The 26414-nt window shown below is 34.8% G+C and overlaps 1 protein-coding gene across 2 annotated transcripts in view; it reads left to right on the top strand.

The window, feature by feature from the left end:
* Window positions 1-25952, top strand: part of stai (stathmin) — a 90151-nt gene extending 64199 nt beyond the window's left edge. For both annotated transcript variants that reach the window (XM_081743724.1, XM_081743716.1), the window contains exons 4-8: window positions 3275-3466; window positions 7070-7210; window positions 12470-12610; window positions 19043-19198; window positions 24593-25952. In XM_081743724.1, the coding sequence (XP_081599850.1) occupies window positions 3275-3466; window positions 7070-7210; window positions 12470-12610; window positions 19043-19198; window positions 24593-24673 (711 nt within the window). In that variant the 3' untranslated portion in view covers window positions 24674-25952. The remainder of the gene's footprint in view (window positions 1-3274; window positions 3467-7069; window positions 7211-12469; window positions 12611-19042; window positions 19199-24592) is intronic.
* The last annotated feature ends 462 nt before the right edge of the window (window positions 25953-26414 follow it).

Genomic DNA, 26414 nt, shown 5'->3' with positions numbered 1-26414 from the left:
CAACCTTTGAACTAAATCTTCAGTTACAAAATTACTTTGACTGGCAGAATCTAATAATACTCTACATGGATGTAATTTACCATTTGCATCTCGTACATTTACTATAGCAGTAGATAACATAACAGTAACATTTGGTTTTCCCTTGAAAATGCAATAAGAACCTTGTGTTATATTTTCCCTATTCGTATTAGAATGACTCGAAAAATTTCTTGATTGTGAATTAGCAACACTGGATTTCTCATCTGCTTTTGACATTACATCATAATGCAGCAAGGTGTTATGCCTTTTGGAACAGCGTTTACAGCCACCTGATCTGCACGTCTTTACTTTACATTCTTTTTTGAGACAGTTGAAACACAATAAATTATCTCGAACATAGTCTTGTCTTTCTTTTGCTTCAGCGTTTAAAAATGCAGGACATTTAAACAACTGATGTATTAGGTTTTGTTTACAAAAGTTACAGAAAGACTGAGTTGTTGTCACGTATGATTTGGTTGTTTTTTCTTTTTGTTTTGGTTCAGCACTCTGTCTATTTTTATCGCCCCTTGACCTTGACACTACTTCCTGCGATGGTGTATTTTTTATAGTTTCAAATGCTTGACACCTACGTTCCAAGAAAGCAAAGAACTCTGATAAGGGAGGGAAAGAATGATCTGTGATTTGTAACTCCCACGCACGCCTAGTGTTACTGTCTAATTGAGAAACGAAATGTTGAACTAACAAAACCTCTTCTAGTGGTGTCTGCAAATCTAAAGCTCGTAAAGCATTCAAGTTACTAGTAGCTGTATTAATAAATTCTCTTAATTCTGATGTAGTTTCCTTTGTGATACATTTAATATGTAACAAATTACGGACATGAGTAGCTGCAATCAAACGCTTATTTTCATACCTGTCTTTCAATAATTGCCATGCAATTTTATAATTAGCTTCTGTAACTTGCAGATTCGCTATTAAATCATACGCCTCCCCCCTCAATGCACTCCTTAGGTAATGGAACTTTTGCAACACTGACACGTTATCGTTATTATGAATCATAACTTTAAAATTGTCTGAAAATGAAAGCCAGTTTTCGTATCGTCCTTCAAATGATGGCAATTCAACACGAGGCAATTGTAATTGATCATTTGACACCTGATTCTCATTTCTCGAGGAATTGTTTGAATGAGATTCCTGGCTACGCTGAATAATACAATCCTCTAGTTGCGCTAATACATCATAGTAACTGGTTTCAAATTCCTCCCTATATGCATCGTCCTCTACTTGTTCGTAATTTATTTCTAACTGTGATTGTACTTCATCGAACTTTTTATACAACTCAATCATTGCAGTCTTACGTACTTTCACCTGACTAATTGTAGTTGTTGAATTAATATTACTTACGTAGTTTTGAATTCTTGTCAGCTGACTTTTGCACACACCACGTTGTTTCACTAACTTGCTTCTGTCTGAGTCCTCCATCTTGAAAAATATTGTAAGTCCACACTAATTAATAAACACAAGTCCACACACAAGTCCACACTGATGAACGTGTTCTCACTTATGTCTATTCACATAGTTTCCAGAAGAATTAATAAACGTCACTGCACACATGAACAGAACTACACAAAGAGCAGTGTAACAATTGTTCACATACACATTCACAGTTTGTATCACACGCTAGTTCACTGTCATCCGGTCGGAGCTGACCAATGTTTTGTCTCTTGATGAATAAATGTTCACAAAATAACTTAATTGTGATAAATGAATAAATGTTTATTTGCACTAACTACACAACAACTGAAACACTTACAACTCACTGTTATATTGTTTTTTTACGAATTCCGGAGGACCGTCTTGTATGGATCTCTTGGTGCTCAACTTGCTTACACACACACACACAAACTAACTGGTAAAAACAAAACAGAAACGTTATGCAAATATAATGACAATGATACAAACTCACAATAAAAGTCTCTACAATCACATCAGGAAAAAAGCATTCAAATGTGCAAAAATCCGAAGTCTACTCATGACAGCTTCAATACAGGCTGCACTTTTGATTTGTTGCAATGCATTAGCAGCTAATTTAAAATTTGCACAATACACACACTTCCCTCGCAGGTTGCGGACTGCCCAATTTGGTCGAATACTATAAAATTTCGAGTGACCCATTCTTATGCTGGGATCATTCTGTTTAAAAAGTCCTTTGATGGAACGCGTAAGAAAACATTTCGATTTTTTTTTAACATTATTGGGACTTTGTCTGGAGCATTCCAAATCATCACTGAGGTAACAGTTCAGGCTTTTTATAGAACATCAGAATTTATTGGTTTCAAGTAAACTTAAAATTATTTCGTAATCGTAATTTCCACCTCAGATTACTTCGGTTTAAGAAAACGGAGAAGCTCATTTCACTACTTCAGAGAGCCTTTTTGACCAAAATAATAAAAAGCAGCCAAGAAAGATCTTTTGTTCTTTATTTAATGAGTGTGAGCCATAAACATCAAATTGTTGCACTTATATTGTTTCCAGTATTGCCAACTGTGATATCAAAGTTAACGAAACTTCGCTAACTTCAAAAGGCTGTAGTTAACGCATAAAGCATTGGTCGAGAATGGTATTTGGCGTGTTTATTATTCATGTAAAGTTGAACCATCTGACGAAATTTTGGAATTTTAAAATATGGTGTTTTCGAGAATATTGAGCCCAAAAATGGCAATTTTTGAAAATTTGACAATTTCTCGAATTTTTGGCGACGAAGCGGTTGGTCACAGAAGCGATACAAATGTTTTTTCGGAAAGCTGGTAACTAGGTCTTAACTAACCGTGAAAACAGAATTTTAAAATTCGAACTGGAAGTGCTCAAAAAAATCTCAAACTTCAACTTTTCAGATAAACTAACGTTCAATTGTTAATTTATGTACCAAAAAATACGCATGCGCAAACCAAACAATAATAAAATATAGTTTGTTTATATCCCTATATACATACCACAACAAGAATTATAACTCTATCTGTCTCCATAGCTGAATGGTGGGGCTCCGAATTTGACCATTTTCCATGTCTTACAATTCATAAATTGTATTTGGCGGGATTTTTTCAACTATCTATCTATCTATCTTTCTATCTATTTATATATATATATATATATATATAATTTTCTTTTCTGGATAGTGATTTATTGAGATAGTGTTACCTATTGGGGTTAGAAAAATGCGAAAGGTATATTCCTGAGCAATGCTTTACCGTGTTTAGTGTATTAAAAATAAATAGTTACTTTAGTTCTTATGTTTCAGTCCTTAGAAGCAAACAAAATGGCAGCATTGGCGGCAAAATTGTCACGAATTGAAGAAGCCTCGAAGAAGAAGGATGAACAAACGACCACCTTTATCTCCCAAACTCGTGAAGCATTGGAGCAGAAGATGGAGACTCATACGGGCAAGCGAGAAGCGTACCTCAGTGATCTGAAAGCTAAACTAAAGGATCATGTACGTTTGTATATATTTTTAAATAGTCAAGTGTTCCATCGGTTTGTGAAATTTATTTGTTGCAATAAAATATCGTGGTTGAATTTTTAATCACAAACACACTTAATGGGTTTGTTCACGGCGGTATTCGTATTCAATACTGTTACCAATTTCGAGGTACTGACTTCATATTTCACATTTGCATTTGTTTGTTTTTTCTTATGTAAGTGGTAATCAGAACAATTAAAAAGAAAGCAACTATAAAGGTTCTACTGATTTCCCATGATGGCGTCAGAATTTGTACACAATTATATGCTATGATTCCCCGGTAACCGCATAACTTAAGTGGCATGAAGATCTAAGTCTTCTCGTCACAGACTTGGAATACCTGGAGAAATTAGGGAATTGCACAAAGCTTTTTTAAAAAAAATGAAAAATCAAGGAATTTTAAGAACTGACTTTCTCTTCCCAGAACTACCTGGCTATTTGATAGGGGGATATTTTATGAAATATATTAGTTAGATTTGCAGAACTTCTTTACCTACACTCACATACGTGTACATGCATAGTAGAGTGTCAAAAAATGCAAGATACGTAATTCGTTTTCTGCTCCATTTTGGAATCTAGTTTTGGTTTCGACCGCGCGCACTACACCTTCACTCTATAATGTGCTGCCGCTTGGGAACTTGTTCAGACATGTGACCTGTCCGGCATGGGATGCGAAGGTGGCGCACTCTTAACGACCGTGAGCAATATAATGTTATTCACGAGCTTTCTGGACAGAGATTGTAGTTAGCAGCTTCCTATTGTCAGAGGGAGCATAAAATAATGCTACTCTTTTTAAATCTTGACGCTTTAGGAATAAGTGATTTTTGTTTATATGACGTTGTGTATGTATTTGGTTACGTGTTGAACTTAAAATCATATTTAGACAAGATGAAAGGAAATGTTATAATAAGAGACCTTATAAGGTTTTAAAATCAAAATTTTGGTACGCTTATCAATCTTTTTAAAGATGGTGACGATAAAGTACAAGGTTTTATATTTATAGGAAACTAAGTGGAAAGACATAAAGTTACCAGAATTTATAGCTATACATTAGGTTGGCCTGGAGAACGAGTGAAAAAAATAGCACGAAGTTTGTCTTCCCTTCTTTTCAATATATAAACAACTCTGTTGTTCCTCCTTTCACATAACAATCAGAATCGAAATTTACAGTTTTATCTGCGTTAGCTTCAGAGTATAATCATGGGATGTTATACTCTGAAGCGTGGTGATTCAGGGTAGATAAATCTGGATTAAATTTGTATTCCGATAGTTACCTGAAAGGTAGAATAATCAAGTTGTTAAAAGAAAGAAACCTCGTTATTTTTTTTCACATGTTCATCAGAAAGACAATATATGACTATATAAAGTCTGGCTACTTTATGGAAGATCTGTGGGTCTTTATCATTACTTTTAGATATCCAAATTATTAATTTCATATTTTACTTGAAGTATTGAAAAAGGCTTCTTACATGTTCGAAATAAAAAGCCGGTGCCCCAAAGTTGGTTACTCAGTGGTCATTACTTTATTTTTGCTGTATACCGCTCCAGCCACTATATATAACGATCTGTGACAGAAGTATTACTAAAAGTAGAAGGGACATTTTAGACTGGATCCTAAATTCGTTGGACATTCACAATAATATATATAATATAAAATTGTGTCTGTGTGTGCTATAAAATACATATTAAACGCTTAATCTTACACCCAATCCAGCTTTCTTTAGTTTAAAATTTAATTATACACAAAATATCGTAATTTCGTGCTCTGCTGTATTGTAAACCAGAAAATCTCGTTATAGTTTAACTTGTCTGTAAAAGAAAAATAGCTCCGAGTATTCTGGAAAACACTCGTTTATGTCAATTATTCTTCTTATGATTTATTTGTTCAGTGCTTTTAGGGAAACAGTTGTAATTCCTAAGACAGTGAACAGGCAAATAAGTCTTTAAGGTGTAGAATTGACAAATGATATACATATCAATACTCAGGGCTCTTTTTTCCTTTGACAAAACAAGGAGCTAAAGAATAATGAGGTGGATCATTAGTGGTATTCTGGCTTACAACATAACACGAGCTCATGACCACATAGTTTCCCTAAGTATTGTGTATAATTAAATTCTAAACCAACGAAGACTGGATTGGTACAATCCGCGGCAAAAAACCTGCAACATGAGCATATAAGTTTATTGTGAAATGACGAAGTCTTTTGCTCCAAAATAAGTGTGCACGGGAGGAGGCCGAGGTTTATCCTGGCGTGATTCGTTCCACTTAGACGTTATGTTCATTCCCTGTGCTATTAGGCGTAGTTTCACAATAAACTTACATCCTCATGTTGCAGGTTTTTTGCCGCGGATTGTACAAGATATTTAATTCTAGGCATACACAAGTTTGGAAACACCTAACCTATGTTTAATTATTACACATGGTTCAGAAACATGTAGGATGAAAGAATTCATTCGAAGAAAGCATGAAAAAAAGTGTCAAGATAGTAGAGTGAAATTGCAGTATGTAATTGTGCACACTAGCAGACAGATGGTTTCCTCGTTGCTTGAATAGAACATATCAATAGTATCAGATGAAAGACCAAGGTGAAAGAAAATTTATTATGCATATAATCAGTGAATTCAAAAGTTCTGTTGAAATATGTAGTATTGTTAATTTTTGTATGTATTGTTCAAGAGTTGGGTTTCTTGAATACGCATGAAAAGAATAGAACTTCACCAGGCTAGTCTTAAATTTCTTCTTAGATGTCATAGAAGGAAGTAAACTTTTGGAGCCGATAATATCCAGAAAGTTGGGCGAGAATTTGTTCAAAGCTATCTGTAATACTCCCTCGATTGAACTTTAGAAAATAAAATGGTTAGTTTCTCGAAGGAAGGGGAAGGGGAAAGTATAGGTATATATCAATAAAAATAGTTACCTCGAGGGTGGAAAGTAATAATGTAGAAGGGATTAGTGTATTGGAATTTTTGATTTTCAGCAGCGTAATGAACATCGGCGTTGCTTCCCTTCCTACAAAGACGTAAGAGGAGTTAAAACTAATTGGTTTCGTGGCGTAGTGCGTTCTGTAAAACATAGGAAAGTAAGATGGATTGAAATTAAAAAAAAAAAAAAAAAAATCCCTTATAATATGGGTTTGGCGATTAATTTATGAATGATTTATAATATGGTTTTGATAATTGGTTCATGAATAATTCGTAAGCAAATTCACATGGCTTCGGCGTGGTTGGTGGTGGTTCTATACTTCATTGCTGGAGTGAATTTTAACTTTATTGTTCAGTGGGTTTTGTTATTAAAATACTGCTGCTATTTCGTTGGAGACAGTAGCATATTTCAACAAGGTGAGTAGTATTTCGTAATTTTTAAATGTGACGCTTTTTATACTTATTCGATATATTGCACGAGCTATAAAAAGTCAGCTTTTTGAGACACACATTAGTGGTTTTTGATAGTGCAAGATATGAAGGAAATTTTATTTCGCTGATAATGCATGCTTGTTTTGTATGTGTTATTTTGTTTATGTTAGTTGTGATGTACCTGTAGTTCTTAAGTTGACACTGACTTTAATACTTTGAAAGATCGAAGGTGTGGAGAGAGTAAAGAAGACACTTGATCAACAAACAGAGGAAATCAGAACGGCTTTGGAAGAAAAACTGAAAACTGCTGCTACACAGAGAGACGAAAACTTGAAGAAGATGCTAGATAGATTACAAAAACATGTAAGTGTTTCATTGATATTTTTTAACAGAGGAGTTGTTTATTTTCCTTGATCTTTATTTTCTTTATGTATATTTTTCATACATAATTTCCATGTATTAGGATTTTTACGGGCAGTTTTAGTGCAAAAGGAGTAAAATTTTCAGTGTTTTGTTGGTTTGAGATTTTAACGGCCTCTATACTAGGAGACCCAAACTCATTTTGAGCCAGAACTTAGTTGCTTCCGTATGCAATTTTAGCTGTTCTTTATACATATTAAATTGATCTGAAATTATAGAGTATGATCTGTTCCTCTTTCGTTATGGATAAATAGTTAATGTATTTTCCTTGTTCATACCTGCGACAGATTCAGAAATGTCAGTAATGGAGTTAAAACAGTAGTAATGGTTAGTGATTCATTAATGAAAATCTTTAGCAGTTATGGCTCATAGGTCATAAACTTCTGAGAACTTTGATTCATTATTATAAAAAGAAAGCAATAATAATAATAGTAATTTAATATTGGAATTAGATAACGAAAGGTGAAACAATGTATAAAATATGAAACTACTAACTTTTATGAACGGCTGTGAAATTTTTAATTAGATACACTGAGATCAATTTATATTCATGATAATGCATACCTAGTAGTTCAAGCTGAGTTTAGAGAACTTATTTTAATGCCTTTCATGAAACCAAACTTGACATAAGTCAAAATACTGCAGACTGGATTCGAAGGCGTTTGCTTCAGAACAGCCTATTTGGTTGGATATAAAATTTGAAATAAATTAGTGCTGGCAGTATTTCTACCAGATATTAATGTGTAATACATGTATGGGTGAAGTTGCTTACCGTGTGGGTGCTTGTGTTTCGAAGAATGTCAATTTCTGTTCGCTGTACTTTCGCACATAATCATTTTTGTTTGTATATTTGGATTAATTTTGCATGGTCTACCATATTCTTTTCCCTAATCTTATTTGTTATAATCCGAGTACGTTTTACTGTATTTGGATGTGTACTAATTAAGAATTTTAAAATTTTCGTTGATTTGATTTTTTTTGAGTTTTGTATTTTGTGTAACTCCTCTGTTATGTGGTATCAGTGAAATATGTGATTAAGAGTCTCTTGCACTTTTGTTCTGCTCTATTTATAAATCTTGAGTGTTCGATACTACATTATAACCAGAAAAGTGTGTACGAATTACATTAAATATTCCTTTAACGTATATGTATATACAGTGTGTTCGGATGAAAATATATCAGTAAGAAATTTGAATAACTTGAGAACCAACAGTGAGGTTCGTCCGGTTTAGTTTTTCGGAAAATGAAATTCTAGAAGTTTATGCCCAGCAGATAATTGAACGCAAAAGGACTTCACACATGCGCATTGCTCGTGAGCAAAATGTCATCCTTTACTGTTCGTCAGAAAGTGGAGTGCTGTTTTTTGTTCTCAGATCACAAGTCCTCTTTAACAGTACAAAGATGATTTACACAACAATACGGACAAAACCCACCAGACCATCATTGCATTGTTAGATGATACAAGCAATTGTGGCTATGTATTGAGGAAGAAAAACTGAGAAACTCATGAATGAAGAAATGGAGACGGTTCGGGAAGCCTTTCAGTTAAGTCCACGCAATTCGATAAAACACGTGAGTACAAAACTGCGAATCCCACATTCGACTGTACATAATAACTGCATAAAAAGACAACAGCATTCAAATACCTCAGTTTAATGACAAGCCTTGCAGATGTGAATTCGCTTTTGAAATGCTAAAGCACATTGATGAGGACAATGTTTCCTTAAAAGAGTAGCTTATTCTGACGAAGCAATCTTCCATAGTTTGGTAAGGTGCATATGGGTGAGAAAAATCCACATCAGTTTGTGGAACATGAGTGCAATAGTCTAAAATTAAACGAGTGATGTGTGTTGACTGAAAATTGTGAAGAGTTAAATTACAGGGGCAACGTACCTTGACAATGTTGGAAAATTATGCTATACTTCGCATACCACAGGAATACATGTTCAAACTAGACAAGACTCCTCCTCATATGCCCGTTGCATGAGAGAAATTCTGGATAACCATTTCCAGAAGATTTGGATTGGAAGGGGAAGTCCCATTTAGTGGCCCTCGAGGTCTCCCGGCTTGGCTTCCCTGGATTTTTTTTCTTTGAAAGCACGTGAAGACACCTTCTAAGACAAAGAATTATCGATGCTTGTGGATTTGTGACACCGTAAGTGTTACAACACCTGAAGGGAGGTTTTAGTACCGCCTTGATATTTCCTGAACAACAAATACACAAGTGTACTGAAGTGAGTTGTGTTTTTTGCTGAATATAAAATACTGTTCTTTCCTTTTTCCGGAAGAAAAGAAAGAAAGAAAAAAAAAAACGGAAGATTCTATCACTATTGGTTCTCTAGTTATTCAAATTTTTATTGTTATATTTTCATCCAGACACACTGTGTGTGTATATATAGTCATGCTACTAATTTTATTTCTTCGTTCATTCTCCCTATCTTACCATTCCATTAAAATTGACTTTTTTAAAAATCAAAATGAATAGCAACCTTGAATTTCCTACTAATATTACTTACATTGATCTGTTTCTACCAAAATATGTAGATTTCAGTTCATGTATATCCAGTAAATGTCCGACAATAATCCATTCCTTCTTTCGTGCAGTTTGCGTAGCTGTTCCCTTCTTCCGGGGCCTGAAGTGAAAAATATTGATTCGTATTTACGGTTTGAATAACAAGCAGCATGAATATTACTATAGGATTTCTCTCATGCCATGAGCATAGTTGTGGACAACTCATCTTCGGTTCGTAGGATGATTGATTGCATACAGACTTTGTAATTTATTATTAAGTATTCTGTCTTTCGGCAGATCTGGGACTTTTTTTTTTTTCTCCAATTTTAGATTGGGCCTGGAAATGTTCTTACTTTTCTCAATCTCAATCCTCTTGTAATTCCCAATATTTTCTTCTTTTAAATCATCAATCAGCTGTGTTCTTCTTCTTTCTATTCCTCGCTCTCCCCTTCCATTTTTCCTTCTATGGCGGTGTGAAGAAGATAATTTCTTCGCAAGATATGTACAATCCAGTTGACCTTTCTACAAACGATGGTGGCTAGAAGTGTCCCCTTCTCTTCTATCCGTTTTAAAACATCTTCATTCAAGCACAACTTCACCCGTTGTCCTATGTACAGGTTTTGAATGAGTCATCTATCGCTCTAGTTGACTGATTTCTTTAAGTATTTTCAGAAGTTTTGTCCAATTGACACGGTCGAAAGCTTTTCGCCAGTCGATGAAGCACAAACACAAAACTCTTCCTTTACATCAAGAATTCATTCTGATATAATTCTCATCAATCCAATAGCATCTCTGGTGCCTTTTCCTTTCCGAAATCTAAATTGATCTTCTAACCTCTCATCTATCTTACTTTCCAGCCGCCTGTTCAGTATGTATGCAATGATCTTTCCAGTATGGGGAAATCAGGTTCTGTGATCGCTGCACTTCTTTGCTTTCTTTACCTTGGCCAATGCAGTCATTGTAACATCAAGAAAATACTTTGGCCATTCTCCACTCAGGTAGATCTTGTTAATAAGAGAATCCAGTACTTTCATTGCGTTGTTTCCTAATCCCTTGAACAAATCTACTGGTATGTCGTAGTCTCCAGTGGTCTTTCTCCTTCGCATGTCTTTGATTGCTTGTACTACTACACTTTTCAATATACTGGGTCCTTTTTCATCATCATCCACCTCTTCCTTTGCTTCGATCGCAATATCTTTGAGGCGGTTCTTCTGATCATACAGATCTTTTATGTATTCCTCCCAAATTCTAAGGATTCTTTGATGGTAAGTGGTTACATTACCATGTTGATCTTCGATGCCGAACGTTCGTATACTTTTGTTAGCTTTCCCTTCTAATTCTTGTGCTTTCTGGTACATCAGATGATATCTGCCGCGCCGTTGAAGTTCCATTATTTCTTCACGTATTTGCTCCATGCACTTTTGTTTGCCTTTGTCCGTTTCTCTTCTCAATTCATTGTTCAGCCTTCTGTATTCATTGATGTCCGTGTTTTTTGTTCTGCGTTCAGTCAAGTATAATCTAAGTGTGCTTCAGCGTCTATTTTCCTGCCATACTATTCGGTATTCTACTGATTCTGGCATTCAGTAAAAAACAGGGTTGGCAATTTGGTTTAAACCTGTTTCACACTAGGTTCTTTTGGTTTAAATAATTTGCTCTATGTATTTATATCGCATATGGACAGAAAAAAGTTTGTTTCGCCGTGGTGTTATTATGCAACAACCGGGTTATGCTGGAAGGGTCACATAAGCTTAAAGCGGAATTCAAACCGCTTCTCGGCTTACATCCGAGAGAAATTGTCCTTTATTTGAACTCGAAGCCGGGAATAATTGGCCACAAATGCGATATGTCTGCCGACTCACTCACGAAGGACTTCTGATAAAAATACGTTGTACTGATCTTTATATACTTGTTAATATAATTGTCAAGAGTTATTTCAGAAGGACAAAAAGATAAACAGTTGCACAAGTGAAACCATTATACAGAATTGCATATGGACAATTTCAAAATACTGCAGAGTACAGAAGACCTAATTTAGTACAGGTTAGTTCACTACGACTTTTATTAGTCCAAGTTAAAGAAATAGAACGACTTAATTTGCATATCAGTAAGAAAAGTGAATACAGATATGAATTATTTGAGTCCACTTTGGCTCTGACCCATTTATACATAATATACCAAAGATACTTACGATTTCAATAAATGCCTCTCGTGGTGTTTGTATGACTCCCCAAAAAGGACGGCATTTCGATGTATTTTATTAATAGTAAACATTATTAAAACGAAACCATATTTAGAATTTCCTTTGATTGCAATTGCATAACAATAACAACAAACTATATATATATATATATATATATATATACCAAAAGGAACATTCACAAACTTATAAAAACCAAAGTTGCTTTTATAGTATAATCTCTTTGAGTAATGATTGGGGAATTTAGGTCTCAATATAATACGAATATACGAAAGTAAAAGGTGATAAGCCACAAATGTGTGTTCATCAAGACTTTACGAACACTTACACATTTACGAACATTTTTTCTTTCTTTTTTTTTCTTTCTTTTCTTTTTAAACCAGCCAACCCTGGTAAAGTTACAACGGAGTAATTACAGAATAAAAGTGCAAGAGCTTGTACTAGTAGCTTTTTTACATAACATGAATGTAAATTTGTACATGTACATGCACAGGAGGATTACTGTCATCAGGTGAGGCAGTCCATGCAAGATAGGATTACTCAGTTGGAAGAACAAATCCAGAAGAAGCTGGAACAAGCAGAAGATCGTCGCAAGCAAGTTGAGATTGAGCAAATCGAAAAGCTTAAAATACATGTAAGTATTTTCATATATTAAGTAAGTAGTTACATTGTCAGCATTGTAGCATCTGTACATAGTTCTGAAACAATAGGATACTATTCGAGCACTAACAGAACAAAAATTGTCAAAGAAATTGTATAGGAAGTATAATAAAGACCGTCTAAATATTCATATTTTACAGTCAAGAAGTATCTGCGAAAGGAAAGTTGCATTGAAACTGTATTTCAAGCAAACTAAATTGTAATAATATTCGCGAATAAACTCTTAACATTGCTTTATAAGGCTGCAGAAAAGTACATCTTTACCAAAACTTAGGAAGGTGATGTTTATATTAAATGTAGGGGCATTCAAGTCAGAAAACTTCTTTCAGAGCTTGCAAGTTGTCGAAAATGTAAAAAAATACAGCTAACACATAGTAGTAGTAATAAATGTTTGCTTTAATCAGATTTATTTTTGTTTAAGTTGTAAAAAGTTCTTACTTAATATGTAGAGACTCGAAAGGTCAGTTTTTTTTTTAGAGATTTTTTTTTAAAAATAAATAATTATTTATTCAACTACCAGTCTGCTTTCCCGGAATAGATTCTAGAATTAACAGACTTACGTACGATATACAATACTCGTGAGTCCCAGGTTCGTTCCGGGGCTAGCTATCTTGATTACTTTCAAATGCATTGGCTATTTGACTGCAAAATTTAGTTACGGAATCTAAGATTACTAGCATTATAAGGGTTGCGAAACCATAACCAGGGCCTAAAAAGTTAAATTTTCGTACATTTGTCCTTAATTTTGTTTGTTTGACTGTTTTAAATTTAAACTTGCTGGCTAGAAAAATACAATAGAACGTTGAACAATAAACAGAAAGTAATTCACCCCAAGAAAGTAAGGGACCCCAAGAACTAATCTCTGTTAGTTCCAGATATTCTTTGAAGAGCCAGACGTAAGTTAACGAAATTAAACATGGGGGCCGCGATGGCTCAGTGTAGAGCGTTCACCTCTTGTGCTTGGGGTCCCTGGTTCGATCCCATCTCGCCCCAAGTGAACTTTGTGGTGGACAAACACGGTGTGCGTGGGTTTCCTAGGGATTCTCTCGTTTCCTCCCACTTTCTTCATTCTATCATTTCATTCATTTCTCATCACCGTCTGCTCTAGCCCAGCCGGCATAATCGTGGGATGTAAAACTGAAATGAAATGAAACGTAAGATTTCATTTCATTTCATTTCAAAATTAAACGTGACCTTATTTTAGATAAATATGTAGTAAATCTAGCACGGTAGGGAAAGTTAATTTATTCACAATACATTTACTTTCTTTGCTGGTTTATTGTTCTAGCAAATGCTTGGAAATAATGTTTTTGAAACCCCCTTGAGTTTTAAATACTTCTATAAATGCAATATTAACACTTGTTTGACCTATGCTTCCAGATAAAATGTATCTTTGTATCTTGAAACCTGTGACTGATTGAGGTATTAGTTTATACATAAACTGAAAATGGTAATCCCGGAATTATACTAACCACTATATTTTCAAAATCTCGATTAAACTTACTATTAATCTTCTGACTAAACTATTTCTGCCTTAGAATATTGTTCTAATATTTCTACAAACCATTTGTTGAAGATTGAGAATTCACCGCACCCATGCTTTGCCTCTTTTGTATCTGATATAACGAATTTTCTTCGATTTTATATTTTTATGTATTTAATTTTCGATGGGAAGAGAAATTTATAGCTAACTTAAGATGCGGGTAGAGAATCTGTTGGTTTCCAGCAGTTTTTCCAAGTTATGTAGCAGGTTAGACACGTTCGGACACATGGATATTTTAAATGGAACTTTTACTACATCGTCTACCGATTCTCGAACCGAGGTAAATCTACTTTTCTACGACGAGTTTAAGCTAGTGCTTTTAAATATTCGTATATTCGTCAGCTTAGATCTCCGAAAGAACTTTTTGTTTCAGCTGACATACATAATCATATTCCGAAGTTCAGTGTTCCTTGAAATCTATATAATGCCTCAGTGTTAGCTTTCCTTTATTTTAAGGAATATTTCGAAGTTCAGTTTGTTTATCACTCTCCCAACATTTGTTACCTAATAGTTCAATTATTGAGTTAGAAGTATTGTTTTTGGTTCGAAATTAGAATGTTCCATCAGCTCATCCCATAAGTAATGTTTTTTCAATCTTCGCTGCAATGACCCCATCTAACGAGCCAATAGTGAAATAGGCGGCATGTGTCATAGCTGTCATATAGGACACTTCATTGTGTAGCAGTGTGTAGAAAAACGGTCTATTTAAATTGTAGTTTGTTTGATCATGGGAATGCCGGAGGTCTACGTAACGACATGTCATGCTGTATGAAATTCACCAGGGACATCCAGCCATCACAGCGGCACAAAACATCAATGCTGTATATGGTCAAGGTACTGTGAATGTTTGGAAGCCTTATCGATAAGCTACGAGAATAGATCTGTGTAGCTGGACAACAATCTCCTGCGAGCATCGATGGAAACAAATCCAATGCAAACTCGAAGTGATCAGCAAACTCCATGTCACCCATTCGACGGTTCAACGTCATCTGCAGGAACTCGGGTACGTGTCGAAATTCGGTAAATGGTGCCCTATGCATTAACGCCTCAGCATAAGCAGTAACGATGGAACATCAGTTTCCTTGCTTACACTTCACAGATGTGAGCCATTTTTGGACAGAATGATGACAGGGAATGAAAAGGGAGTCATTTACCATAACATTACACGTAAACATGAATGGGTACCTAAAGGATTGGGGAGAGAGGATCAGGAGCTTTGCCGTAATAGGACCTCCAATCCTGTTAAGTAATGTTGAGTATTTGGTGGGATATCCGTGGGGTAATTTCATGAGCTCTTTGCACGTAACCGGATAATCAGTGCAGATGCCTCCTGTCAGCAGCTTGAATGCGTATGTATTACAGTGTTGGAGAAACGCTCTGTTCATCCACGGCGATAATGTGCTCCAACAAACTCCAAGAAGGGCCTGTACTAAGATCAAGGAATGTGGCTGGGAGATATCCCCCATCCAGCGTTTTCAATACCAGTTCTTGCACTAAAAGACTACTGTCTTTCGGAGCCTGCAAACCTACCTTTCTGGGAAAACCCTCTAAAACTAGGAATGCAATGGATATACCCGATTGCAATGAAATGAGCTGAGCGAGCTTAAACTACGTAATCATGACTTTTTCCCCATGTTAAGTCTATGGAAGCGTTTTTCGGTGATTATTCCTCGATGGTACATCGGATTTTTGATTTCGACCTATGTTCTCACTCAGCACGACATACTCGATCAGCGTGCTAAGTTTGGTTGAGATCGCCCAAACGGTCTAGGAGGAGTTCGCGGACAACCAAACGGCTAACCCGAGTATAAGAGCTTCGCTTCGCTCAGCTCAACTAGTGACGTACGACGAAGAGTGACAGTTTTGCTTCCAAAATCGGTGACTTCTTTTAGCTGGGGATGCAACAACTGGTTAAAAGGAAGCAATGTATTGTGGAATCCTGTGGAAACTGTTTTCTTAATTAACGGTAGTTTTCTTTTATGAGTTATTGTTCTTTCCTTCACGATGACCGAATGGTAGAGCGTTTTGATGAGAAGGTCGCTAGTTCAGTGCCAGCCCATATGGGCTTGTGGTGGACAGCATCGTGTCTGAGTTTTTCGAAATTTTTTCGTTTGATTCCACATTCACATTCCACGAATTATTTCAGAATCATTTACTTTCAATAATCACCTAAACGTAGGCATAAAACTGAAAAGATCTAATTTTTTATAGATCTTGGGTTGGAAATTTAGGATGTTTTATAATATGAAGAACTTAGTGTTTCCCTTTGTTGTGTCACTTCAACTGTCAACATTTTTCATTCCTCCCTTCCCTGTGTTAGCAGTTATGTTAAATTTATGAAAGTGATAAAGGTCTGTACGGGCTTGGACCAAGCCCACGGGCTGGACTAGAGCCTACAAAGCAGATATCATATCGGGCCTAACTTTGTAAATATACTATACAACGATATTTATTGGACCGTTCTTTTGAGAGAACTTTTAAAGCACAGCTACAAAATTAAACTTCTGATTGCTGTAAATGAAAATACAATTTTGCATTAATTATTAAATTTCTGTAAGTCGGGCTCATTTATCACACGAACTCGGGCCTAAATGACAAAACATATTTCGGGCCCGGGCTAAAAAAAATTCCGGCCCGTGCAGACCTCTAGAAAGTAACATATTCCTATTTTCTGCAGAATGTTATTACAATTTCGAGATGATATATTTCGTGCCGTTACGTCAAACATATAATTGAAGCATGTGACAATAAAATTTTGCACCATCCTCGCTTTGTTCTTTTACAAATTTGTTACGGTTATAACTTGATTCAGCCGCCGACTAATTACACCTAAAATAATAGTGACAACAAAATAATTTTCCGCTTAATGATGATGAGTCTACAAAATGATATGTACATTTCAAAAATATATCTTTGATGCAATATAACTTAACTACAAAATACTTCTGAAAATTGTTCTTAAACACATGGCTACAATGTTGACATTTTGAGTATTTCTATGTTCTTTTCTTGAAATAGATTTTTTTTCTTCGAAATACATTATGCACGAAGTGGTGAATGTAGTTATTTTACCTTTGTTTTAGTATTTGAGTTACTTTAGTATTAAGTTTTCTTTACGTAGTGTTTTATTTGACTAGAGAAGAGGAGAAAATCTTGAATTAATATTAAGTTTTCATGCTGTAATTTTATAATTAAACAACAACAACAACAACAACAAAAAAAAAAAAAAAAAAAAAAAAAAATTGAGTAAGGATACAATTTCTTTGTAATTGGTCGATTCGTAGTAACGAACATACGAATACTGCATGCTTAATCGTAGTTTAATAACGAGTTTGAGGAAAAAATCCTTATCTAGATTTTCAATTGAGAGCTTTCTGAACCAGATATTACCAGTTGTTTCCTTGAAGCCTTCGACTTGTCTGCAAATTGCTTGCACGCTCGTGACATTCTTTAGTGCCAGGTAGGAGGCAGCGCAGCTAGCGACTATTAGCCTCAATATAAACTATTAGGAGTGTGACTTAACAGACTAAGGCGTCTTGGTTTTATGAGCTTACAGGAATATTTTTCCTTTATTGTAAAATACTACGATAGTAAGACTATTCATGGCTTTGGCATGACTGCGATATGTCATATATAGGAGAGACAGGAAAGAGAATGAAAGAAAGGATAAAACAACATGAAGATGATGTTAGGAAGAAAAAAGATACAAATGCCATATACAAACATGTTAAGGAGACGAATCACGCAATTAATTGGGATAAGACGGAAGTATTGGAGATGGAGAAAAGAATGATAATAAGGAAGTGGAAAGAAGCGGATTGGATAAAGAAGGTAGGAAGAGATAAACTGATGAACTGGACAGGGGGCTTACCAATTAATGAATCATGGCAAGGAAGTTTGAATAACATAGAGAGGAAAAAAAAAAAGAAAAAAAATAAATAAATAAAAATAAAAGGCCCTTGTAAGAACCAAAAATAAAGGAAGTGATTAATTGGAAAGTGAACACGAAGACTTATAGGATGGGCTGAAGGCCTCGGCAAATAAGAAAAAAAATAAAATAAAAAGTACAACAATTACTCTATATATGACTGTTAAAAGAATTTAAAATTTTTTATAACAATGAATATATATATGACGGTTAAAGAATTTAAACTCTGTTATAACAACATTTATATATATGTCTGTATTTTCATTAATTTCGATCGTGTCTGAAGAAGGATATGCTAGATATCCGAAACAGTTACAAATTATAATTTAAAATAAGCTTTGGTCAGTGTCTCTTTTGTTAAAAAAAAATACTACGGTGTAAACAATACTGACATTCCTTGTATCCACATTTCTCAAAAATAGTTTATGGATAGAATGTAGTATTATAAATTAACAGTTTCATACGGATAGACAATATGTTGCTTACGTGTATTTAATAATATATACTAACTTTGAGGAAAGATTTGGAAATTATTCAAATACTATTTTGCGTATTTGGAAGAAAGTAGGGAAACTATCTTCCTGTTCCAGATATTCCAAAGTTAATTTCTGAATTTTGAATGTAGAAAATAACCCTATTTAGCTTGATTTTAACGCATTGCTTCGGTAAGCCTGATCTTGATCTACGATTTAGTCGTGGCGTTCTTTCACTTTTCGTGTATTATTCCAAATCCCTGTCTGCTATTTCAGTCTCTCACATTTCAAGTTCACACCAGCTTGAATTTAAAGATCAAGTAAACAAACATCCTAATGTCTTGTAAAAAGTACCGAATTTTATAGTTTTTCTCTTCTTTTCTTGCTTATATTTATTTTATTTATATTTGGCATGGTTCCATATTTTTGTATCAGTTCATTGTGCATGAGTGTTGATTGCAGAATACAGCTAAAATACAAGAAGTGAGGCAGACAGGTGAGAGTCTAGTGAAAGCGCTTGAAGAAAAGGTCGAGAAGGAACTCCAAGAAAAACTGGAAGCAGCAGAGCTAAAACGTGAGCAAGAGATGAAGAAAAAGCTTGAAATATTGAAGAAACACGTAAGTTATTGAATTTGGTTTTGGTACTCGTTACTCCAGCAATTTCTCTCCCTTTACTTCATTTTGATTTTAATTTGGATCACCATGACTAAAACTTCTTTATACCTATTTTGCGAAATAAGGTATGTAATCAATCAGTAAGAAAACTACTACTATATTTAAGGTATTTCAAAGACTTCTAGGCTTCTAAATACATTGTAAGCTTAAGCTAGTAATGAAGGAATTTAGTTATTTAAACTTCTGACAATAATAATGAGGAAGTATCTAGATTTTCGTCAATGTTGCCCAATATGTTATATTAAGCTTTAGTGGCTTTTTATCTAGCAGAGCTTCTATTATCAGCTTGTAATGTATCAGTGATAATTGAAGCTCCGAAATATGACTATACATAATTCTACGTGCCTAATTTTCCAGTTTTTTGGTGTTAAACTAAGGTAGGTAGATTTGAAAACATGCTAAATGGTTTTCCATGGTTAATCCATAAAGGTATATATCTTCATTATATGCAAGATCAGGTATAATCCTCAAGAAAAAAATGCTTTCTCTATATTCTTTTTCTCAATAACTACAGAAGGAATAGATAATTTAAATGTAGTTACTGTATCTGTGGCATGAAATGTACTGTAATTTTCTGTAAATGTAAATGTGAAAAGGGGAGTAAGTATTTTTGTGATCATATTTACCACCTAAGCAATACGCTTTTTATGTATCAAAGCGACAGCATTGCGGATTTGTAACGTGTCATACTACTAATAGGTTAGTTCGATCATATAAAAGTAGTACCGTATATCCTAAGAATAGATTTTTAGATTAGGTGAGTTTGAGATGAACAAGCTTAGTCAACCCTTCCCGCCACCGTTATCCGGATACGCTTGGTTTGCGGAAGACAAATGTCTTCCTACCATTATACCAGTTAATGTTTAAAACTATTTACCATGGGTTCCATTATAATTGCTCATAAACTTCCCGTCATTTCTATAGAGTTGTTAAATATCCTGCCGAGGAGGGATAATGTGGTAAGCCCATTTTACGATGGACGGAAGTCATTTCTGTTATACTTACTAGTTCATTGAGCTTCAGTCTATCGGTAGTGAACCATTTAAGGAAACTTTCTTCTCAGCTGTTAGAAAGCGTCGGAACACCGCCAGATAATAAATCCCACGGTTTGATCACAACATGGTAGTCCAACTCAATCCAGGAGCTTCTTAAGACTAGGAAGAGCAGAGGCGAACTCACTAACACATTCAATTTCCCCATTTGGGAGTGGAACGAACCTGTCCTCCCCATCTTTCAATCTATGCAATTATAATTTCGCAGTTAATTTATTACGTATTCTTCTTACTATTATTATTTACATCGTCATTTTTTGTTTAGCAAGACTTCAAATAAAAATTTTAAAAACTCAATTTCCTAAAGCAGCTATCGAGCCCAAATCTTTACTATACACTTGTTAATTCAACCAATCAGTTAATGCTACTTCTGCTACGTCTATCAGTTTACTCCTCGTGTCAGATAGATAGGAGCTTTCAGATCGTACCAAATGTTCTTCCGCTTGTTTTAGTATTGGCAATGCAAAAGTGATAAATGCTTGTGCGCAGGTCAATTTATCAGCAACCGTTCCTTACCCGCCTATACTTGATTTGAGTCTAATATTACTGTTGACTGATTTCATTTCAGAACCAATAATAATACAATTCATTCCACCTAAACCCTCCTGTTCCTTCTCCTTTTGTCATTGCAAAACGAAAATGTAAGTTCCTGAACTTGCCAGGGAAGAAAACTTTTTGTAAATCGTTCGTGTGAAATCGAAATCTCTACTCCAGTTCTCCCGCACTTGATGGCCCTGAGAAAATATTGGTTCCGTCAGATGGGGTGAATAGAAACACATTTTTGGCTATATGAGAATATAAGTCTGGTAATGTTAAAGATTTCGCTTATCAGATTATTCCAAAAGAAAGGTCTTAATATGCTAATGAATTTCAGTAAACGTCATATTAATTTATCAACTCCACTTTTCTTCACCTTGATTTTTCTTAATGTTTCTATTCACCCCTACCCATGGGGTGAATAGAAACAATTACTTTATTTTCATTGTTGTTTCTTTTATACTATTGGAAAGGTAAAACAGAAACAGCGTATTTGTTGAAACGAACTATTTATTTGATACCTGCAAGATATTAGTTCAATAAGACCAGTATTACATAAGTTACAAACTTATAAAACAATACAATGCACAATATAGGTATAAACGACCATATAGTTTTGATGATATTTGAATAAGATTTAAACCACTGAAATCATCAGGGAAACTTATCATGAGTTGAGTTGATTTTGAGGTTTACGTCCCGTTCAGCAGCGAGGCTATATGAGACGTGGACCTACTGTTTAACGTAGAATCAGAACTACATGAGCTCCCGCCGGGAATCGAACCCGGGTCTCTCACACCAAAGGCGCGTACGCTAACCGCTTAGCCACGAAGGGGCCCGAAAGTTATCATATACTTAAAGCGTGCTGACGAATTCTAATAAAACCCAACAGTTTCGTTCTGAAAATTTCATTGTTTATGTGCTCTCTTATAAAACACTCCCACATATGCATCATGTTCCCATTTTCGCACTTGGGTGCTGAATAGTCCCATCGAGTATTAGCTTCTCATTTTACCACAGCAAAATCACCAGCTTTAGAAAACCATCATCTAGTTCGTGATTGTCTGGAATGTTGTCTTCTGGAGTGTTGTCTTTCTCCTCTTCCGACAATACAAAGGTAGGTTGAGTTTCGTTGTGATTTGATGAAAATGTATCATTTTCAGAAAACAAACCAAAACTCTTACCAGAAACATCTATTCGTACTCTCTTCTTCCCTTATTTAATTTTTTCATCTTCTCTCATGCTCCTGAGAAGATCCATAAGGGAACGGTTTACAGTCTGAGATGACTTTTGCTGTTCTGTTTCTTCTCGTTCATTGTCTTTTCTTGGCAACATCCTCAGTATTTGGTCTCGACAAAGGGGAAAAATTCCACACTTTTCAAATCCAGCCCTGATATTTTCCTCCTTCAGTTTCACACTTTTTTTTCAGAAGACTTGGAAATTTGTTCTTAGAGATGGTTGATACATTCCTATCAGGTCCTTTTTTCTGCTCCTCAAGAATTTTCCACTCCTTGAGGAATTTCAAGAATTTCCCAAGAAGTGTTTCTATTCACCCCACTAATTAAAAATCATAACAATAACCCAGTAAAGTTAAATTTTGATTAAAAGTAATTTACAAAAGGAAAACTTTTACTATGAACGTCAGTAAATGAAACAACAAACTACAAAATAGGCATATGTTCAAATGCAACAAATATGAAAATGTCATACTTACGAAGAAAGTTTAAGGAGCGCTAAAATACCGTGTAAGATTTCAGTAACACATTAATGCTACTGCCGTCTACCTCAGTGTTCCCAACTCAGTAAAACATTTTGTCTCTGCCCTGGACACTTTAGCCGTATAAGACTATGTTAAGAAATTTCAGTTTTCTTGATTAATTTATCGTCCAGATAAATCCAAAACTAATCTGGGAGTTTTGTTTCTATTCACCCCCATGTTTCTATTCACCCCATTTGACGGTTCTGTTTTAGCCACGATTAACCCATACTGAAAATAACTATTTCCTTTTCGCCTTTGAAAAGTATTGATTATTGTTTGCCAAAAACTACTACATTTGAATATCTCCTCACATGAATCAGCGAAGTCAAACAATGCCGGGTTTAGTCAGAGGAAAGATGGGTAACCTTCGTACTGGCTAGATTGTGTTGGAAGTACAGCATCGTGAGGACAACTGGGGAGCAACGTGAAAGGATCTTGTGATCGCATCACGGGGAAATAACGTTCGAAATTAATTTTTGGATGTAGTTACCACGTACCCTCTAACTGGGTTTTATCGTGTTAATTTGATTATATAGTTTCATTTTAGAGGAGGAGCCGAGGGTCAAAATCGGTGGGAAAAAAATCTCACGATCCTGTGGAGTTAGGAAGATGAAACTTGACATTATAAACTCCTCATTAAAAATACATAGACTCGCGTTCTAGCGTTTTTGAAGGTTTCGTTTCGCTTTAAGGGTAAGGGTAGTTTTCTATAATTCCTTTCTTCATATTGAAAATTATGTTTTGATGTGATCGCATCAGTAGGTGAACAGTTTGAAATGAACTTTGGAATAGTTATTACCTACGTTGAGCTGGGTTTTTATTACTTTGATTAAAGGGTGCATCCTAATGGAAGTAGAGGAGGGGTTCAAAATTTCAGCCAAAAATACAGGATCTCATGAATCCGTCAAGTTAGGAAGATGAAACTTGGTATATAAATTCATCATTAAAATTAAGAGGAAACGTCTCCCAGTTTTTGAAAATTTCAGTTTTAAGGGCAGGGAGCATTGTTTAAAATTTATTGCTTCACGTTTAAATCACTTTACCTTTTGTTTGTGATCGCGTCATGAGGAAACTGTTTGAAATGAGTTTTTGAACATAGTACCTACCTCAAGCTTGAATTTTATGTAACAGTTTAAAAGGCTAAGGGAGAAAGCGTTCAAAATTTATGCCAAAAATGTAATATCTCATGGAGTTTTTATTGTTATACTTTCATTGATATGCGTATCGTAAGGGGAAAAAGAGGCTCAAATAATTTCTATGAACCTAATTCTTCTCATGCAAAGAGCGGGAACTTCCCCTAATCTAGAATAAGAAGTAGTATGATTACATTCCCCTTGTTTTCGAAGAATATACTCGCGTATTGGTACAAGCGAATAAGTATTGGCGTATTATATAAACCAAAATTAAGCATCAAGGGGCATATTCAGAGACTATTTTACGTGTAAATAGCATTGTACTAAGCTTTTTGATTAAAACGTGATTATATTTCCATACTGAACAACATTTTGACGGTTATCCACGACTTATATCGAAGAAAGCAAGCCAATTTTTTGCAGGGTTGTCCAAACAGATTAGAAGAAAAGATAGGACTGAATATAAAACAACACTCTCTTACATTACATTTTTCATAATGTATTTGGACATTCCTGCCGAAAAGTCGGGGTTTGCATCTTTCGATTTAAGTCGTAAATATTAACAGCAATTGTAAGCAACTATTTATAAAAGTTCATTGAATTGTAACCATTTGAACTTTTTTTTAGAGTAATCAATTTACTAATAAAATAGTAATTATTTCTCTAGAAGTACTGTGTATTTGATAACAATCTTCACTTCATGGAAATATATGAAATTTAAGAACACAACAACTGTAATGAATTGAGTTGATTAGTATGCACACATTTCGTGAAGCACTCAAATGGACAGTTAAGATACAAATAATTACAATGTTTTAATTTCTTAGTCAATTTATTCGTGTAATGTTTATTACAGGAACGCCGAGTCGAGGTAGTCCGCCAAAACAAGGAACGTTTAGCTCTTCAGACAGATGAACAGACAGCCTCATCTGGGTAGACCGACGACCACTGCCAAAAGTTCCATGGCAACACTGCCAAATTCAAGCTGAAGCTTTGATCTTGTCATGTGCTTTCTCAATTCAATCAGGATTCATTTCTCTAAATCCAGTTCCATGTATCTTGTTGTTCTCAGTGTTTCAAGTTGCTCTTTGTAGTGTGGTTGTCCGGAGTTGTAGGACTCCTGCTCTGCAGACTGCAGTGGCTTTGTATGCAGTTATTGTGATAATGCTTTCTGTAAGAAATTGGTCAAGAGTAATGGCTAAAAAGAAAAAAGAAGAAAATTTCAGTAAATATCACTGGTATTTCGAATGTTTTGTACGGAATATACATGTTTAGGTATTATCTAAATGTGAATGACAAATCATTCTTGCATTTTGGTAGTTTTGTAAGATATTAGCAGTGCTTGAAGGATTTGTAATCTCAAGAAAATATTACGATAAGAGAGTTAAAGAGAAATAATCAGAAAAAAATTAACGCAACTATGTTTGGCAGTGTTAAATGTCTGTTGAGCGACATACAATGATGGCATTGTGCTTGAGTAAATGGGCGTGTTTGTATTTCTGAGCAGGTATATACATATATTTATGAAAACTTGTGTTCATATGCGTACACACACTATAGGGTTCCGGTTGGTACCAGCTAAGCTTTGTTAATATTTTGGAGTGTGCAAACCGTTAGTTGATGCATATTGTATGATAACGCCGTCATACGATGTGGCACCAAATACGCTTCACTAGTTTTTGTTTTTACTTTTGTTGAAGTAATGAATGAAAAGAGTTGCACATGTTTCACCAAATGTAGGAACGTAATGTTAAAAGAAAATTTAAGTGCCATTATGAGAGGCCTCCATCTTGAATAGTTGTAGATAAGTTGTTTCACAAGTTTTTGCCTCTAAATTCTTCGTGCTGTGAATTATGTGATGATATAATTCACAAAAGTTAATCTCTTGTAAGTTGCTGTCTCCCATTGTTGTACAATGTGACCCTTAACCTATCATTCAGAAAGGTCTTAAACCAATCCTTTCCGTGTTCTAGTTGCCTTGGGAATTCTGTCCCTTTCTAATGAGTAAGGGGGAGGTCATTCTCGTGGAGTTGATTTTCTGTGTGTTTTCTTCAAATGTCTATTTTTGCATACTGTTTTGTAATTTTGCCTATTTTTTAAATTTTGGTTTCATTGTGCAAATTCTTGGTATAAAGAAAATGCTTAGTCTAGAAGAAAAGCAGGCAAATGTAGAAATAACGCTAGTTTATAATCAACAAATAAAATATTCCAATACATGTTAAGCGATTTCATTTCCTTCAAAGTATTTCCATATTTTAATACTAGTACTAATACATACACTACTTAAAATATAAACTCGATACAAATTTTATCTTCACGTAAAACTGGGATTCATAGATTTACTTGACATTTGTAATTTTAATGTGTAATTAGAAAGCGTTATACAGTATATAAATTATGAAAATGAATTTCACACATACAGATCTGTAGTTGTTTTTGTTATCGATTACACCATATCTTCATAATTGGTTTACGGTAGTTGAAAGTATCGTCACAGTTAAAATAATTAACTTTTTTTTAACGAATTTAATGTGCTTACCTTTAAGAGTTTACTTCAAAAATAATAAAATCAAACTGCTATTAGAATTACATGTTATTAAACTGTTAGTTTGAGAATATGTTTAACGGAAGATTTTCTGCTTTAAACTAGAAGTAGCGGTGTCATCCTGTCTGGTTAA

The sequence above is a fragment of the Thermobia domestica genome, chromosome 2 (assembly GCF_964235325.1).
Source record: "Thermobia domestica chromosome 2, izTheDome1.hap1.1, whole genome shotgun sequence".
Lineage (NCBI taxonomy): Eukaryota > Metazoa > Arthropoda > Insecta > Zygentoma > Lepismatidae > Thermobia > Thermobia domestica.
Note: the sequence above shows the minus strand (reverse complement) of the source record. Positions and strands in the feature narration are given on the sequence as shown.